The sequence below is a fragment of the Myotis lucifugus genome, unplaced genomic scaffold (assembly GCF_000147115.1).
Source record: "Myotis lucifugus unplaced genomic scaffold, Myoluc2.0 scaffold_326, whole genome shotgun sequence".
Lineage (NCBI taxonomy): Eukaryota > Metazoa > Chordata > Mammalia > Chiroptera > Vespertilionidae > Myotis > Myotis lucifugus.
This window is the reverse complement of record NW_005871374.1, coordinates 289,366-309,722: the sequence shown is the minus strand read 5'-3', so window position 1 is coordinate 309,722 and position 20,357 is coordinate 289,366. Positions and strand designations below refer to the sequence as shown.

General features: G+C 35.2%; 1 protein-coding gene across 16 annotated transcripts in view; it reads left to right on the top strand.

Annotated features, from left to right (window-relative positions):
- The window catches only part of PCDH15 (protocadherin related 15), a 537,899-nt gene that overhangs the window by 395,087 nt on the left and 122,455 nt on the right, over positions 1-20,357 (top strand). For all 16 annotated transcript variants that reach the window (XM_023764291.1, XM_023764288.1, XM_023764290.1 and 13 more), the window contains 2 exons: positions 11,365-11,505; positions 13,376-13,488. In XM_023764291.1, the coding sequence (XP_023620059.1) occupies positions 11,365-11,505; positions 13,376-13,488 (254 nt within the window). The remainder of the gene's footprint in view (positions 1-11,364; positions 11,506-13,375; positions 13,489-20,357) is intronic.

The window sequence follows — 20,357 nt, the reverse complement described above, 5'->3', positions numbered from 1 at the left end:
TCCTAATATAAATAGTATTTATGTACTGCTATTTATCTAATAAAGGTGAATAGCAGTCATAACAGTTTTTAGCTTCAATTGTGTCATCATATAAAGTCTTTTTGACTAAGAGGTCTTGGAAATAGTAATGTTAAGGTGAAAGCAGTGAACTTTCACTCAGAAGCTCCTTTCTTTGAGTATGCTATGATGTCTTTGAAACATTTATTACATCTCGGGAAATATGATAGGCAAAATGTCATAGTCTTTTTTTAATTGGATTTACTGGGGTGACATTGTTATATAATGTTATATATGAGTCAGGTATACAATTATGCAATATATCATCTGTATATTGTATTGTGTGTTCACCACCCCAAGTCAAGTCTCTTTCCATCACCATTTATCCCCCCTTGACTCTCTTCTACCTCCCCCGAACCCCCTTTCCCTCTGGTCATCACCATACTGTTGCCTGTGTCCATGGGTCTTTCATTTTTTTCTTTGTTTAATCCTTTCACTTTCTCATCCAGCCCCTAACCCCTTTCCCTTTGACATCTGTCAGTCTGTCCCCTGTATCCATGAGTCTGTCTCCACTTTGTTTGTTAGTTTATGTTGTTCATTGGATTCCACATATAAATGGAGTCATAGTCGAACACACTAATAGAGATGGTAAATGTGAAATAGGTGGTTTGTCTGCCTTTTAAGTAAACTCTCAGAGATACAGAATAGTTTCAAATTAGGAATATACATTCAGTTCTATTCAAGACATGCTTTGGACACCAATTCCATAATGGTCATTGTGCAAACCAGATTTTGCTCCCCAGAAACTGATTCCAAACTTACAGAGAAAAAGGAACTGCATATAGAAACTGTAACACACGGGCTAAATAGTGTAATCAGACACAGCATCTTAGCAGATTCAGATTTCAGAGAAATTTTCATCAGTGCAGAATTTAAGATAATATTAAGGTTAGTGGCATAAATGATGAAAGACTAAAAGTAAGCCTGCTGGTCACCAATGTGGGGCAGACCTCAAAGATGGCAAAATCCTCACTTTACTTTTGGCACCTGTGACCTTGTTACCTAGTTTGACATTCAGGTCACTGTACTGATGTGAGAGAAGCTGTCTTTAGTCCATTGTCCATTTTATAAAGCTATATTACTTATTTAGAGAGCAGACCCTGTTTTTATACCCTGCCTCTCTCATGGAAAATTTACCAGGCTCAAATTCCGCATTTCTTTGAAAGTTCTTAGGTTGGCATTCCCAGTACTTTTTAACATTTAATATATATAATCCTGACTTTTTATTAGATGGAATGTGATTGCCAGTCATTCAGTTGGAATGCTGAGCATACCTTATTTCGGTTAGTGAATATGTATGATATCAGACTCAGTTTTAATCCTCGAAACACTAGCAATCTTTTGGTATAACCAATATTCAGCCTGTTCTCCAATTATTGCTGCAAATTGGGCCCCTTAAATAAGCATAGTTCCAATTTGGCTGCACCTACACCAGTTTGAAATAAAAGCTCAATTCCATGAAAATTTTCAGAAAGAAATATTACAGTACACAGTTTTCAAAAATATTATGATCACATTTTACTTCTATTATTTTATGTTGGAGTCTTAAATACAGACTAAGTATTTGTTGAATGAACTTGTCAAGTGTTTTCTACTTGTTCCTATTATAAACATGTATTAATTACAAGATAGTTTCAATTTCATACCCTTCACATCTCTGTCAGCTCTATAAGTTGGGGCTATAAGCATCTATGGGGACACTATGTTTACATAAAAGTCTCCTTTCCAAACTAGAAAGTAATGACCTTTAGGGCAAGAATCACACTTACTCGAGTTTGTATTCCCACATCTAACTCTATGCTTGGTACTTAATAGCCTGTTAGAAAAATTGGTTGAATAATTTAAATAACTGATTAAATTAATGTTTATATCTATGCTCTTCAGAATTGACAAATTGAGAGTTCTTTAGAAATTTAGTCATTTGTGACCCTGAGAAAATGTCGTAGTGTGTAAGCCTCAGTTTGGCTATTTGAGGGCTGTAGAATTAAGGGAGGTGGTGCATATGCTTAGCACAGTTTCTGCACCCTTCTATAGCAGGTATTGTTAGAATTCTGCAATAATAATTTCATTTCTAGAGGCTGGCTACATTTTTTTAAGGCATCTTGTTTCTTTTGAATGAAGTGAGAACCGCCCATTTTAAAGTAGAAAATAGCAACAACAAAATCTTTTGAAGTATCAGATGGAGAAACTGGGTAAGGTCTTAGAGCCAGAGCGAGCATTGTTGCTGAATATAAATTAAAAATTATAAAATGCATGTTGTGCAAAACGAAAGTGCTCTCGAGGGAGGGGAAAAATCTTCAAGGGACTTTTTTTTTCCTTCCCATTGAATTAAAGCTGTTAGGACTTTGATTTTCTGCCTTGATTTTGTGACAGCATCGATGTGAACAGTGAATGACTAATCGTTTTGGATATTTAAAATTGCTAACTTTTTCTTTCTGCTCAGCAGAGACGTCTCCAAATGTTCACAAAACATAAAACTGCAAGTGTAATTTCCATTTGCATATACTTATTCTTTCTGAAGCTACCTCCCACGCCCCAGGATACAAACGTTCTCTTTGTGGGCCCAGTAAATGCCTGACACAATAGTGTCCTCTGTGAGCACATGGGAAGGAAAAAGTGGGATAAATGAATGAAATTTACATTTTGCTCATCTCCAAGAAAATCGGAGGGACCTAGAAGTATTACCTTTTCATTTTCATATCATTCTTTTTACTTCACGCATTTTAGGAATTCATAAGTTTCTTGTTTAAAGTAAAGCAGTAATTGAAACATTAGCAATTTAAACAAACTCTTATTTGCCTGTATTGGTGTAAGAATTATTTAGACATTGAAGACTCATTTTTTCTTTTCTTATATTGATTTATGAATTAAATGTATTTCATAAAAACGATCTTGTATGTTCTCGCTCAATAGTAATTGGTTTAAAAATCAATAAGTATTCTCACTATACTTTTTTTCCCAAGGATTTCTCTAAAAGGAAAATAATTGCAGTGTGTGGGGCATTTCCCCCCCTCTTTGGAGATTTTGAGAGCTATACTAATCCTCGGAGTTCAGACAAGCTACCTGAGGAAGTATTGTTAAAGTGTTTTCACGGGTGGCTTTTACTCTCTCCTCACTCAAGGGCACTGTTGTTGATCTCTAGAGAGTGAAAAAGATGGTCAGATTTTTCTTTTATGACTCATACCTTGAGTTTTACTAAAATGTCATGTCATCACCAAGTAATGGCAGATAATTATGGTGCTTAAAATGCTTAACCTTTAAATAGTTATTCTGATGCAGTCTGTTAGTAGAGGGCATAACAGTAAAATGAAAGCAACAACCAAGTGTCTTTATCCATGATTTACTGCTTGCTTTTTGTGCAATAGTTAAAACTCTACAGAGCCAGGAGTGTTATAAGATTGTATTTTTATCTCCAGATAATATAAGCGGTCCTTTATCATTTCCGAATGACATCTCCACAGTTCTATTTTTCATCACTTGCCACATACTGACTTGTGTTGTTATGCTGTATTGATTTAGGTTATTGCTAGCAATGTTGCGAAAACTTTGGTTTTAAACATCATTGCCTACAAACCAAATTGCTGACCCAGGAGCATGTGGGGGCAGTGTACTCAGCACAGTGGGTTTTTTGTTTGTTTGTTTGTTTTCCTCACACCAAAGGTGTTAAGGAAATAATCAAGAGCTATTTTCATAATGCATGTCAGCTTGTGCAAATTGAGAAGCTGTAACCCCAGCCTTAGTCCCTTTGGTCTTAAATACTTCATTTGAAAGCACACCATGAAACAGTTGGGACTTGATCTTTACAATGACAATGAGTTATAATTAGCTTTGAAAGTGTAAATGAGTACAAAAGGGAGGGCTTTATGAGAAAGTTAATACATGGTTAATGTCAAGAAAAGGCAATGGGAAGTATTCTAAGAATCTGTGTTATTTTCTTTCCTTTTTTATAGCATATAGATTTCTTTCAAGAATAATTATAATGTTAAAATTACTTGAAATCAATATTAGATTTTAACTGTTAGTGATGTAAATGTTGCTCTGCTAATTAGGAAACTGCAATGCGTATCAGCTAAAATGATGGCTTATGGCTTAAATAATTTCCTTTGTTTGAATTTCTTGTCAGAGAAAATGGGAACAGAGCCTTTGAAAAGGTAGCTTGGCCTGGCCAGTATGGTTCAGTGGTTGAGCATTGACCTGTAAACCAAGAGGTCATGGTTCGATTCTTGGTCAGGGCACATGCTGGGTTAAGGTCTCAATCTCCATTGTAGAGTGTGCAGAAGGCAGCCGATCAATGATTTTCTCTCATCACTGATGTTTCTATCTCTCTCTCCCTCTCCCTCCCTCTCTGAAATCAATTAAAAGAAAAAAGAAAAAGAGAGTAGCTTGGCTTCTCAGAAGTTGGGTTCTTGGCCTTAACACCCTCAAAGCCAGGCCATGGTAACTCTTGGTCTCATTGATATTCCATTTCCTTAAATGATAGCTATTCTTAGGTGGTAGACCATACCAAACATGTGCCTGCCACAATATAAACACATTGTAGTACTTATTGAATGAATAAATCAATCAGAAAACATTTAGTGTGGACTTCACAAATAAGACTATGGCAAGAGAGAAACAGAGATGAAGCCATGAGAGTGTATATGAAAGGTGCCAAGGAATGAAGGTGCCCTGGTATGGTCTGAGCTGCTCTGGGTCGGAATTCAAGGGTAGAAGAAATCAGCATAGAAAAGCTATCCAAAAATTTCAGTCAAAACGTTCATCAGTTGTTTCTGAATTTGTATGCTGTGATTGGAACTGATTCAATGAATGTTAGCTATTAAAAGAATGCATTAAGGCTATTTTTAGCTACTCATCTGGGGACAGGAAATATGGAAGATATGTTTTATGGAATACAGTTTATTATATAGGAAGAAGAAACTTACTAATGACTTTCAAACAGGGCAGAGGCAAAATTAAAGCTATATATTAGAACAATTAATTTCCTGTGATACACTTTTATCATTGAATGAGATAAATGAAACCAGGAGGTGAGTTAGCAGCTATTGCTTTCATTTCAGCATGAAAAGGAAAAGATTAATAATGAAAATGGGGGAAATATAAATACTTAAAAGCCATTGAAATAGAAGAATTAACAGTGATTGGGACTGGGGTTGAATATCACAGACAGAATAAAAGCACAATCAGAAGTGAATCAAGAGTTTCTCTCTAGCTGGAGTGAAAAAAATATTTGCTTTGTTGCATCTCTTGGTTTACTCAAATATGTCTTAAATTTTTTACAATATACACCTTGCAAGTTCTTCCTTCTTCCCTTCTTTTGTAAAAATATTTTTTTATTGATTTCAGAGAGAGATATAGAAGCATCAATGATGAGAATCACTGATGGGCTGCCTTCTGCCACTGGGGACTGAGCCAGCAACCTGGGCATGTGGCCTGACCAGGAACAGAACCGTGACCTCCTGGTTCATGGTTTGATGCTCAGCCACTGAGCCACACTCACCAGTCTATCCCACATATTCTTTATTCACTCCTCCACTTAGGTTATGTCCTCAATTTGGCTGTTGTGAATAATGCTTCCATGAACATGGGAGTGCAAATATTTCTCTGGGATCCAGATTTCAAAGCATTAAAGAAAATTTCAGTGACAGGAGCATTAACAGTTATGTTATGGACTCTGACATCAAAAGGATTCCCATGTAGCTGTGATCTTTATTAACAGTGAAGTAGCCTGTGTATTTCTAGCACAGCAGGATTTTATGAACATATAGCAACAAAATCGCAATGTAATAACAGAATAGGAAGAAAAAAATACCATTACATAAAGTTAGAAAAAAACAAAAAATGCACACAGTAGTACCAGTTAGATTTGCCTACCCAAATGCTGCAGAGTAAACAATACCAAAATATCACTAGTTCATTATTTTAAAAAATTATATTTTGTGAGGCAGCTGGGTTGGTTGGTCTTGGATTCAGGCTGAAGGTTGAGTTCATGTCCAGTTCACATGCTTCTTTCCTCAGGAATCCTTTACTGAGCCACCTGCTGTTCACATAGTGAAGGACAGGATCACAAAAGAACTTGCTTAACCGCATGATCACATCTAAGACTTTTGGTTGTGTGTCACAGTCCCTCAGCTTCCATCCACCAAAGCAAGTCACAGGGCCAAGCCCAAAATCAGTGGGCCAAGAAGTAGAGCTAAAAAAAAAAAAAGAAGGAGAAGGAGGAGGAGGAGGAAGGGGAAGGGGAGGGGGAGGGGGAGGGGGAGGGGGAGGAGGAGAAAAGGAATATTTGCTGAACAATCATGCAGTGCACCACAACAGTGTAGTTAAAAGCTACTCTTTAAGTGCATTCAAATGGTTGCCCTTTTTGAAAAAAAGGAGGAGGTTATATTAAGTAGGAACAAGATGTGAGGATAAATTGACATAAAGAAATGGGAAATAAATATGCCTGGCAGATCCGTTGATGAAAATGTTCCATAAATTATTGGTTATATTTTACTTAAATCTCTGTACGTGTGGTCCAAACAAAATAAAAATCCCTTAGTATTTAAGGCACTACATTAAGTGTTAAGGATTAAAATTTTCACGTTTTCTAACCTTAGAATTTCAAACATAAAGACATAGACATTAATCACAAATCAATCAAGTCAATAAAAATGACAACTGCGAAACCTTTAAGGAATAAATGTTTAGGGTGCTGTAAAACCAGGCACGAGGAGTCTGATTTTGTGTAGTGACTCAAGGATGGTTCTGGACAGAAGAATCAGGCTCAAAAGTAGGAGGAAAAAAAATAAGTTTTAAAAAACAAAGGAGGCAATTTTGTAAGGAGGTAGAGAGATACACCTGAGTCAGATTGTATTCAGTCTGGTGACCACAAAGACAGTGTCAAGATGTTTTGTTTCATCCTAAGAAAAATGGGAGGATTTTAAGACAGAAAGGATAGGGTTGCTAATTACTAGCTCTAGTTCAAGTTCATCTTTATTTTTAAGTTCCCTTGGTTTTGGAAGTTGGTCTTTGTGAAGGAGTTTGATTTTGTTTGGAACACAGGTACAGAGATTTTAGTAAAATGTAATTTAAAGGAAGTTAAATATGCCCCCATGGTTACTTTATACAATTAAAAAATGTATCCAAATGAAGAAATGTTAAAAGAAATATTTGATTTGATGTCTCTAGGGAATTGACTTATGTTTGCCTTTGAAAAACATTTCCCAAAAGAGTTAGTGGTAAATAATCTTGAAGCAAATATAGCTTAAAATCTTTAGTAGCTATGTGAATACAATATCTGTAGAAACTGAACTATATGCAGACATTATGTTAAGTCAATGATATATGGCATAAGGACCTTGCCTTTAAGAGCTTCAACTCACTGTGTTGTCAAAGCATAGTGGTCACTTCAAGTGTTTAAAAGCAGGGTTGGGCCCTAACCGGTGGATAGAGCGTCAGTCTGCGGACTCAAGGGTCCCAGGTTTGATTCCGGTCAAGGGCATGTGCCTTGGTTGGGGGCACATCCCCAGTAGGGGGTGTGCAGGAAGCAGCTGATTGATGTTTCTCTCTCATCGATGTTTCTAACTCTCTATCCCTCTCCCTTCCTCTCTGTAGAAAATCAATAAAATATATAAAAAAACACACAAACATGTAGAATTTAAAAGCAGTGTTGGGGGGAGGAAGAAAGAAAAGCACATGATCCTCTCAATGGTTACATGGAGAGTTTGACTGCAGTTTTTTCTACTCTCTTTTAAGTAGACCTTAACATCTAGTTAAATGCACTAAAATTTTTTAAATGAATAAAAAAATTATAAGTGAACAACAACAACCACAAATCAAACCACTTTATAGTACTCCCTGATGCTAAATCATATTTGAGAAATTTTGTGAATTGCACTGTTACAGAATACATCAGATTAGCTGATTTCAAAGACATTGAGGAAAAACAATTTTGGAAACCATGTCAGAGAGAAAACTCTTTGTGTGCTTGAAAACAAATTACCTAATGTTTGTGTGTAATGATAATAATAGGGTTAGTATTTCCTGACAAAATGCGATTGCCATTATTATGAAGAAAATTACATGGGTCTGAGCAATTTCTTGGTAATTATGTATTTAAGAAAAATGACTAAATCCAGGTATCCCCTGATAGTAAGCATTTATTATTTTGTCCATTATAGTCTCATTGAAATTCCTTATGTTTGCAGGTTTAGAACATCTTTCATACAGATCTGCAATTACCTTCTGTAGTAATTAACTACATTCTCACCATCATTAAGTCAAAACATACTGTGTTTGACACTAACTATAAGAATGGAAATTAGAAGTAAAAATGTACTAAGTAATAAAGAAAATAGTTGAAATCTCAAGGTTATGTTTTCTTTATATAAATTTACATTTATTCAGCTACATTAGTTACATATGCCTTGTTATTGTATAGAAATATGTTACTTTTAGTTTTAAAAAAAACTAACATAAGCAGAATTGTGACAGGATTTTTTTTTGGTCTGTCATATTCCCATTATCTAGAAAAACTGCCAGGCTCAGAGTATCATCTCAGTACATCACCGAATTACTACATATGTACTAAATAAATTACTATTCCAGTAGTTTTGTCCCATATTAATATTTATTGAGCTTTACATATGTCAAATTTAGTAGATAAAAGGACATCACAGTGTGGAAATCATGCCTTTCACATTTTGGAAACCGCACAATATTTAAATAAGTCACATACTATTCCAAATTGTATTTGGAAAGAAGCCTAATACACAAACAAACAAATTAATTAATCCATTTAATAGATGTCATAAATCATGTCGTTCTTTGGGGCTATTAGGGTTGGCAAACATCCCCAGAGTCCCATTAAGTTATTGACTAATGTTACTAGTGTTGGTGTTTGTGTTTAACTAGGAAAAATTATATTGTATACATAATCCTTTAAGACTTAAGTTACATAGAGGAGTTACTTAACTTCTTTGAACCTCATTTCCATATAAGAATAATAAGATCATTTCAGTGGGTTGGTGCTTGTATTTAATGAAAAATGAAAACACTTAGTGAATGTCAGGCACATAGATTTTGGGGTTTTTTTTGTTTGTTTGTTTTCGTGTTTTTTTTTATTGCTAAAAGTATTACAAAGGGTATTACATATGTGTCCTCTCCTCCCCCCCCCCCGCCGCCCTTGACAATCCCCTGGCCTCCCTTACCCCCCAGTGTCTTATGTCCATTAGTTATGCTTATATGCATGCATACAAGTCCTTCGGTTGATCTCTTACCCGCCTCCCTCCTGCCCCCCAACCCTCCCTAGCCTTCCCGCTGCAGTTTGACAATCAGTTTGAGGCAGCTCTGCCTCTGTATCTATTATTGTTCAAAAGTTTGTAATGGTCTTTATTATCCATGAATGAGTGAGATCATGAGGTATTTTTCCTTCATTGACTGGCTTATTTCACTTAGCATAATGCTCTCCAGTTCCATCCATGCTGTTGCAAATGGTAAGAGTTCCTTCTTTTTTACAGCAGCATAGTATTCCATCGTGTAGATGTACCACAGTTTTCTAATCCATTCATCTACTGATGGGCACTTAGGCTGTTTCCAGATCTTAGCTATGGTGAATTGAGGCACATAGATTTTGGTTGCTATTTCCACCTCAGTCTTGCTTTCATGGCAAAAATGCCTCACTCCGCCTCTGGTCTGGGACAGTGCTTGTATCCTCATCATTTGTGAACTTTAGGATACCAATGCCTGGACTCGGGAAGTAACTCTGGTGTCATCCATGACATTGTCTATTGGAAAATCAAGTTTTCATATAACTACCATGCTAATAGGGTCTTTACAATTTCCCCAAATAAGTACAGGGGTGGGCAAAAGTATGTTTACAGTTGTTTCAAAGAAAATAATAGAGCAATTAATAAATAATAATACAGGAATAAACTCCGTGTTTCACACACTGAAACCTATTTCAAAACAGTAAACCTATTTTTGCAAATCCCTGTATGTACAAATTTTAATTAAATTTTTACAGGATATTTTGTTTTAAAAGACATCTTCAACTTCTTCCACTTAATAATGATACATACCTACTTTTATCCCTTTAAGTTTAAAATAAAATGTCCCAAATCTTGACACATAAATTGTTTTAGTTTGTCACTCTAATACTCAAATAATATAACAGATCAGATTCCACATATAACACAACCACTGTAATATCTACAAATCAAACTATTTTTAGGCATGTTACATTTTCTTATTTAAGTGTCTATGAGAGGTATAAAATCCACTTGACTATAACTCTGAAAATCTGTGCTCTAGTTCTAGCACCTTCATTTGGTACATCCATGCTTCTGATAGCTTTATCAGAAATATGAGATCATTGTGTTTTTCTGTGCACCTTTTGTCCTCCCCACTTGACCAAATATGAGGCCCATAGTACATAAGTATGTATTTCTCACCGTTGCCTATCATCTTGAGCGATGAATGTGAATAGCTATGGATGAGTATTTATGACCAGATATTGATGGGTTTAAAATTGAAAACTTGTCAACAATTTAACCACATTATGAGTTAAGTAGATTATTAGAGATTCTCTATACCATATAGAAAATTATCTATGTATCTATGATTTTTGCAATCACTAAAAATATTACTAAAAATATCTCAGTTTTGTTCAATGATGTGTAACTCAGATTTATTACATCATGCAGTATATAGTTGGTGTAAGAACACATCATCTATAACCTATTACTGTAGATCATATGAGGATTTTTTTATTAGAAAAATTCAGAGGATTCCATAATTTTTTTTAAAGGAGAGCTTCATATCAGAATGCATTAACTATAATAGGAATTAACATGGAATATAAGCACCGAAGCTGAGAAGTAGGGAAGAGATCATGTTTTACATTCACCCAATCCAGAAAAAAGGGGTGGGGGAGAATTTTCCTTATGATAGATGGTTTCATTTTTCTACTACTGTACTCGAATCTTTTTGAAGGGATATTAGCAGATATGGTGTTTAGGGAGTAAATTGAGATTCATAAAATTAAAGACAAATGGAAGAGAGGATAGTCAAGTCAACCATTAATTTATTATTTTACTTAATTTTTAATGACATGTAGTAAAAACTCTGCACTAATTTAGATTGAGTTATTGGAATGAAATGAAGATTATGCTACATCTGCACCTAGAATTATGGAAAATTGAAATATGATTTTTCACTTTTAAAGGCCATGCTTTTTAAAAATCATTTTAACATTATCACTACACTTTGTGTTTGTTGTGTGACTGTAAATTAATAATAATAATAATAAAAAATATAATTTTATTGTAGGGATTACCTGCAAGTCGTGTGAGATATAGAGTAGATGGTGTCCAGTCTCCTTATCCTGCCAGTATTTTTGATGTAGAAGAAGATTCTGGAACAGTAATAACTCGAGTCAATCTTAATGAAGAACCTACGACCATTTTTAAGGTTAGTTTTCCTTACTTGTCTATTAGATGCTTAATTTTTTATTGAAAGTTTGGTTTGACAGGTGACCATACTTCTCGCTCTTTTTCTTCTTTTTAATATTTTAAAATTACTAACAATACATTTTAACTGCATTGACACTTTGATAATACAGTTCGATAAAAAGAAAAAAAATCACTTGATATTTCACACCTTGGAGATAACTAGAATTTACCATTTTACTCTCTATCCTTATGATATATTTCTATTTAAATACAAATACATGTTTTAAGTAACATGGTAATATTATTCATACTGCTTTTTAACTTATACATACCAATGAATACTATTAATGCTATTATTTTTATGGTTGCATGATATTCTATTGTATGAATACACTATCCTTTTTGTTTGTTTATTTATACCTTGTTGAATAACTAGGCTGTTTCTAATTTTTTGTTATACTAATCTTTGCTTTCATGAAACTCCTTTTGCAATTATCATTTGCCACTTGTCTTTTTTTTTTCCTTAAATAACTGCAGGCAGAATTGCTGGATCCAGTTTATGTGCTCATGATTTGTTATACTTCCAGAAAATGTGAAATAATATTATCCCTCACTATTCTCATAAGTAATCTATTTTGTTGAATGTGTCCATTTTCTATAGTTACTTAAAATAAAATTTTTCACTGTGAATAAAGCCTTTGGCTCTACAAAGAGTTTAGTGGTGTAATAAAGTGTATGTTTCTGTGTGAAACCAAACAGCTCTGTGCCTGAGTTGTTTGCTTGACTTAAAAGATTTACAACCCTTAAGCACAGAAAACATAATGCCCACCCCAGTATTACCTGATATAATTCAAAATAAAACTAATCTAAACCCTAATATAAGTAAAGGCATCCAACACATTTTGATTGTTTTCATAATAGTCTCTATTTTTTTCAATCAAATACGCATCAGTTAACATTGCAACTATCAATAAATACTATGTCTCACATAATTTTATCAGTATTTGGAATAATTATTTTCTTTGTAAGATTGAAATCTAAAGGTAAATATGGCTCTCAGATGATCCTTGGTTATGGTTTCATGATCTAGTTTGAATAAATTTAGATTAGTAATCTGTAGCTTTCAAAATTATATTCTAGAGAAACACATAATTTTGAATATATTTAGCATTTCTTATAAACACTAAAATTATTCTAGATATAAAGTAGGTTATCAAAGAAAATGATAAATCATAAAAGTTATTTTAATAATAAATCTTATACAGCTATTACACTTAAGACTAAAGCTTTTTTTAGTTTGCATTATTTGAACACTTCCTGCTGTAAACTTGGTTTTATATGTTGTAATTGTTTTTAAGTGAGTGTATTTCAAAGTGTGTTAAAGTCTAAACATTTCCAATTTTATCCTCCAGAGTAAGTATTGCTGGCCTATAATCTTGCAGACAATTAATTCACTTTGGAAAAATTAATTTCCTTATATATGCAAGCTAATTAGCTTTTTGCTATTGATGTGACTGAATTTAACACTTTTTAAATGTGTTAGTGCCTAGAAAGACATGTTTTCACTGTAGGCACCGGTGAAATTATGGGAGTTTATCATCGGGAGATATAACATAACTGTTTTACTGGTAGTTTTATTTATCATAGAGTTACTAACTCAATTTATTTGAGTTATATCATCTCACAAATTAAAGTAATAACATCTACCTGGCAGGGTTTTATGCAGATTAAATAATACATGTAGCATACATTAGTACATTGCCTGCTACCTGGTATTCAGTGTTCTGCCTCCTAGAATCAGGCAGTCCAGTGATTAAAAGCACATATGGAAAAATGAGAAAGTGTTTTGTTGTAAATAATTTTAACGTGAATTTTTATTACTTTTTAAGTTGGTGGTTATTGCGTTTGATGATGGTGAGCCTGTGATGTCCAGCAGTGCCGTGGTGAAAATCCTTGTCTTACATCCCGGAGAAATCCCACGTTTCACACAAGAGGAATACAGGTATTGATTCCCATTGGGTTTTGTAATTAATCAAGGGCTTAGCTTTGTTTTGGCTTCTAAACATTGATGTGATATATGAAGTTATCAATGAAGTGGTCTCCCAATTCTAGTCTAAGCTTCTCTAAATTAGCATAACATTATATTTATTTTAAAAGTTAATATAGATAAAATAACACTTTACTGAAATAATATTAGTTTTACTAATGCTTTGATGAAGAATGGATCCTTTACAAGTAACTAAAGCAAGCTTTGAAAAATACAGCATTGTGTTTGGTTGTGTTTAAACCATTAGGTTTAAAATATAACTAATGGTCTCAATGGTAAGAAGCAGCCATTTAGTTTCTTACTATTGACAGACACACTATATTACCCTATTTGGGCATGTTTCAGAAATGATATTTCCCAAAAAATCAGTGAAAGAGAAAAAGAGACACACAGAGTATTATGTGTGTATGTGTATAATGTTTATTACATATTTATAGCTATAGAGTTAGTGTGTACACTATGTTAGGTCAGGCTGCCATGATAAAATATTATGAGCTGGGTGTTTTAAATAGTAGACATGTTTTTTCTCACAGTTTTGGAGACTGGAAGTCTGAGATCAGGGTGCCAGCATGGTCAGATTCTGGTGAGGACTCTCTTCCTGGCGTATAGATGGCTGCCTTCTCACTTGGGCTCACTAGGGGGGGACGTGCTCTGCTGTCTCTTGTCAGGACACTAATCCCAAAATAAAGACCTCATTCTCAGGGCCTGATCTAAATCGAATTACCTCCCAATCGCCCCTTCTCCGTTGTTTTATTTTTATCTCCAAGTTAAAACATTAACCTACTTTTTTTAGTATGTTAGAACCCACAGGAGATAGTTTTCTCACAGACATTTGCAGGAGACCCACTATATACTGCATATTTACTACTTACTTATCCTGACCACAGCATTAAAAGGAATCCAGTCATTACATTCCAGAGGTTTTCAACCATGTGTGGAAATAAAGAACTATATGAAAAATACAATACAGTATGAAAATACAATAATAGAAGCTCACAATACTAAGAAAGCATGTTGGAGACACACTTACTAGTAACTGTGTGTGAACATGATCAACATAGTGTTGAGCTGTATCTTGAAGGAAAGTAGAGATAAGTCACTGAATAAAAATGTGGAAAGATGTTGCACTCCAAAGATTCAGCATATACAAAATTATAAATGAGGAATATGGGAGATGTATTGAATTCCAGAATATTTTAGTAAGTTATTCTATCTAAAGACCAATTAGAAGAAAATATCATATAAGAGAACACTTTATCATATTCTAGAATTTAGACTTTATTGCTCTGATAATTTCTAAGAACTACTTAAAAATATTAAGCTAGTTCAGGGGCTACGATACTGAAGGCGGAGGTAAGTGATCCATCTGGGAATATTTACCACACTCAACCAAGGAGTTTTCTCCTTTAGTTAAAAGCTGTCCATGCAATATTCAAGTACTAAATTAAATTATATAATTACCAGAAAAATTGTACATAACACATATGTAAACCATTGAGTTGTAAAGCATATTTAAAATAATATTAATTTTTTATCAATCTATGTTTAAGGTTATTTTCTTTCTCCATTGTGTCTGTTATTACCAAATCCCTTCCTTTTGTGCTGATGTGGTAACCTCCAATTTTTTTATGTGGAACATACAGTTTTCTGCTCTGGGAGAATTTACTTGAATGTGTACACTTTGTTTGGTCTTCTCAAGAATCAAAATGCATGCAAACTCTTATTTCTTATGTAGTATATGCTCACACACACACACACAAAAAATGTTCTTACTGTTTGAGGTGGGTTTGAAAATCCCTCCCAGTTTCAGCCCAATAAAAGTCTCTCTTGGCTCTCAAAAACTTCTCACCCCAAATCTACTTATTCCTTGGGAGCCCCAAGAGAAAAGTGGTATACTGCATAACAGTTTCCCTTTAAATAAACTCAAAAAATGGTGTCCCGTATCGCCAGGCTTTCATTTGGAGCTCATGTCCTTATTAATAAAAGTATGCCTTGCTCCTTAACTTTTCTAGCTAAAACATTGTGGTATTATGGCCAAAGTAATAGATCTCATTAGGGCATTGCTCAGTTAGCTTTCTTTTTCAAATCGTCTTCATTTAACTCCACCATTTAAAAAGAATTTTTCAATGAATAATTTACCATTCCTTACCTTCTTTGCAAATAGATTCTATTAATAAAGTTGTTAACTTATAGAAGAAGCAGCTGGCCAATTATTGGCGCTAAAATTAAGAGGAGTCACATGATCACATGTGGAAGAATTTTTTTACCTTCCAGAAGAACATATCTAATAATTACAGATGGTGCCCTGACTATCCTGGTTCATTTGTCATTCTGATACATAGAGGTAATTTGGCAGTCTTATTGCATCCTGCAGTTTATGAAGGGAATCCTACAAAAGAATCAATATAATTGCTGTAAATGATTCAGTAGTCCTTGAGTACTTGTTTTGTTTTCTATCAGACACCCAGAAATTGGGATAATAAAATGTCATATTAAATATCGGCAGCCCTAGCCAGTTTGGCTCAGCAGGTAGACCATCAGCCTGCAGACTGAAGGGTCCCAGGTTCAATTCCGGTCAAGGGCACATGCCAGGTAATGGGTTTGATCCTCAGTAGGAAGCGTGCAGGAGGCAGCCAATCAATGATTTTCTTGCATCATTGATGTTTCTATCTCTTTCCTTCTCCCTTCCTTTCTGAAATCAATAAATACATATATATCAAAAAGTCTATGAAAAATTATAAAAATAAATACATATTGGCAGAGTATACTATATTTTGAATAAATGCAAAAATTGAATTTAAATGTTTATGTAGGCCTAATTTTATCTAAAACATGGAATGAACTATTAAGAAACATAAGGTTGATGATTATTTTTCTTTGTCAATCATGTCTTTATCATTTACTAATTATGGTGTTTTTAAAGATTTTTGGAGAAGTACAGTGCAGAGAGTTACTGGATACCTCCTAATCTTTTCTTATTCCTCCTAGGCATACAGCTAGACCGTATTTCCTAGCTTCACTGGCTATGTGGAGCCGGGTGACTTTGAGTCCTGGCCAATAAAATGGGGAACATTAGGGACTTAGAATTTCTTGGCCTGATTTAACCTTTTCCCCTGTTGGATGGATGAAATGGAAAAATCCCCAGGAAACCTTGGGAGACATATGTTGGCAGTAGTAGAAATATGATGTAAAAGGAGCTTAGGCCTCTGAATCACAGCTTGGAGGAGAGCTACCTAAGTAGGGATGCCCTCAATGAATTATGTTAAGCAAGAAACATGAGGGCTTACCTATCATGTTAGCTGGTCAACTAGGATAGTTGGTCAATATTTTATTTGTATGAAACAACTAATTGAATAATTGATATCTTTTTAGAAACTTTTCTCATTTATATTGCAGTAATTGCCAGTTTGTCATTTTAAAACAGTATTCATGGTAGAATATTGTTATTCTTGTATGATATTTTCTTTTTATATGTCCAGCTACTAGCTTTGATATCTATACCATTTCAGACTGCTGTGATGGCCAGCACAGTCTCCTTTCTAAATGGGAAAAAATATAGAACGGTTGCTGTAAATCCCATATGTATCCTTCCCTCTCTTATTGTTTTCAAATCCATTTAGTGCTTGAGCTGGATGCACATAGCTTCCAGAGATGCCAGTGTTATTAATACCTGATTATCAGGATGATCCCTTGTGTAGGAATTGATGGATGGCAGACTGTGCCACCCCTAATTTGCCATTTTGGCATAAGGATTATTTTGAGCTAAAAGCACTTAAAAAATCACAGATGCAAGAAGGGCATCCTAATCTCCTCTTTTCACTTTGAAAACAGAAGATTTACAACTCCCATGTGAAAGATGCCCTTCCTACACCAGGAGAAAAAAACATTATCTAATGGGGAGTCGAAGCCAAGAGAATTCTATATAAACAGGCCTTGTTCAAATCACTCTTATCTCCCTTTAGCCTCTCTACAGAGTTTACTTTGCCACAATAGCCTCTCTTTGTTTGCCTTAATATAAAAGCATGTAGGTTCTGTCATTTCTTTGGGTTTTCATTTCATTATGGGGGCTCCCATGTCATATAAAATTCACATAAATATATCTGCTTTCCTCTGTTAATTGGTCTTATGTCAGTTTAATACTTAGGTCTAGCCAAAAAATCCTGAAGATAGAGGTAAAATTTTACCTCCCCTCTAGAATTGCTTCTGGTGGAAGAACTTCTGCTTTACGTGATCAAATTTGGCAGGACAGAAAATTTTAATGCAAGATGTCTGTCCTTTGTAGGGTTTGTGGGGGAGGGTGCTCCTGGGTTAAGCAGGGAAAGCAGTAATCCAAGGTGCATAGCATTGTGAGATGGGGTTTGGTTTTTGCATCTCAGGAATGTCTGCGTTTCAATATTGACTTTTTCAATGCCTCGGTAAAAACTAGTTTTCACCAAATGAGTCGGTGTTAAAGAGAGGCTCTAAAGATACAATATTCACGTATTTTAGAACTTTGAACTGAATTCTTAACCTGACCTCCTCCCTTGACCCAATTATCTTATTTTTGGATTAGCCAGTCATTAAATCTTTAAACCTCTGCATAAAATGGTGAGGGAAGGTTAGGCTGCTGTGAAAATAAAGGCCTCCATTTTAATGGTTTAGAGAACAAAACAAACAAAGACATGCTTTTGGCTCACATGACAGTCTTAAATGAGTTTCAGGTTGGTGATAGTCTTCCATGCGATCCTTCAGGGACCCAGGCAAATTTAGGCTTCTCCACCTTTAGCATGTTTCAAAATACCTCTGACCATTGTCATTTCAGTCCACAAGGAGGGGAAGAGGCAGAAGTCCACATCGAGAGATTTTCTGAATCAAGTGAGGTGGGAGTTGCAAATTGTACACCAGCTCACTTTTTATCCCGAAAATTCAGGCACTTTATGAAACAGCAGAGGAGTGCTGTTCCTTGCGAGGCAGCTCTGTCCAATTCTACCTCTATTACTGAGGAAAAGAGAAAGTGATGTTGGTGGAGAACTGGCATTAAGTGTGTAATTTTAGACAAGTTATAGATTTTAGTTGCTGCAGTCATTTTAAAATGGGTCGGTTTTTATTAAGAATACACAACATCAGACCCAAGAACTAATGGTGTAATAGTAAAGAAACTTTTTTTTTTACTTTTTAAAATATGTTAGGGAAAGAGAATACAATCTTTTTTAAAATAATAAGAGAATTAATACTTCTTTCCTTTGAATAGGGAGCAAATCTCAAAAGGACATTTTGGTATGTTTTAAGTTATGTAGAGTGATTTTTATGTGTCAAGTATTAATATTACATATTCCAAACTAAATCTTTCTGGACTTTAAGCTAATGTTTGGTTATTTGATTACAATTAATTACTTTCTCCATTTTCTAGAGCCGTTAATTGTCTTCATCATAAAAGAAAAAGAAAAGGAAGCATAGCAGAGTGTAAATGAGAGTTTCGAGCTATAAAGTAGCTTTGTGGAAACCATCAAAAAGATCTGAGAGGTGGCATTTACTATTTGGAAAACATTTCCCAATGTACCAGTTTCACCTAGACATAAAAACAAAATCCATCATTCTTTTTATAAAATGGAAAACAGTTAATGCTGAGCTACTGATAATTGCTTGGTTGCTGGAATATAGCAATAGACCTGTCATTATCTTTTCTAAAATGATCAAAGAACAGTAGCAACCAACAAATAATAAACCTCATGGCAAATATACTTTAATATTTGCTGGAGGAAGAATGTATTAGCTTGCCAGCTCAGTTTTTTGATGACAGATAATTAGGTTAGCCGAGCAATGTTAAAGTAGCAATACAACAGAAAACCAAACCCTCACTTCACATACTTAATTGTTATGTCTTTGTTTTCTTTTCATATTTAAAAAGTCCCTTACTCTCTGCTAGTGGTTATTTAAAAAAGAAGAAATGAAGTTTGTAAAATTATTCAAGGATTTTTCAAAGACAGCCCTATATTAAGTGAAATAATTTGGCTTGTCAAGAGTAGAAATTTCTCACATTATTTATCGTGTTTGTAATTTATAATATTGGAATATTTTATACATGTTGGGAAAAGATTTGATTCTCTTTCATCAAATCCTGTGAACTGGAGTTGTCTGCTGATGGGCTGGCTTTATGCAATTTTTCAGAGTAGGAGGACACTCAAATGGGAAAGCAATTTGCCCTTACTGACTGACTTTTATCATGGCCCAATCCTATATAATAAAGAGCTAATATGCAAATGGTCATCACGCCCTCGTGCCCTCACGCCAGAGGACCTGAGGCCGGGGCCAGGGGACCTGAGGCCGGGCCGCCGCCAGGAAGGGCTTGATGGGGGACCTAAAGCTATGCCCCCTAGCTATGCCCCCTGCCCGGTGGGGTTTGACGGGGGACCTGAGACTGCATCTCCACCTGGTGCCAGGCTGGGGGACCTGAGACTGCGCCCCCCCCCCCACCCAGCACCGGGCCGGGGAACCTGAGGCTGCACCCCCACCTGGTGCCTGGCTGGGGGACATGAGGCTGTGCCCCCTGCCCTGCAGAGCTTGACAGGGGTGGGGCTGGCCGGGTCTGGGTCTTGCGCGATTTCGAGTTGCATGCGGGTTGGCAGGGACTTGACTCTGGGTCCCATGGTGTGCCCCAGACTCTGACAGGAGGGAGATTTTCATATACATTTTACTAATTTTCTTTCGTCTTTACACTTCTATTACAGAGAAAGGGCAAATAGCAATATTAAAATATTTCCTCTAATTTCATTTAATGTGCACGAATTTCGTGCACAGGGCCACTAGTTTACAATAATTCCTCAGATAGGTATGCACTTGGTTCT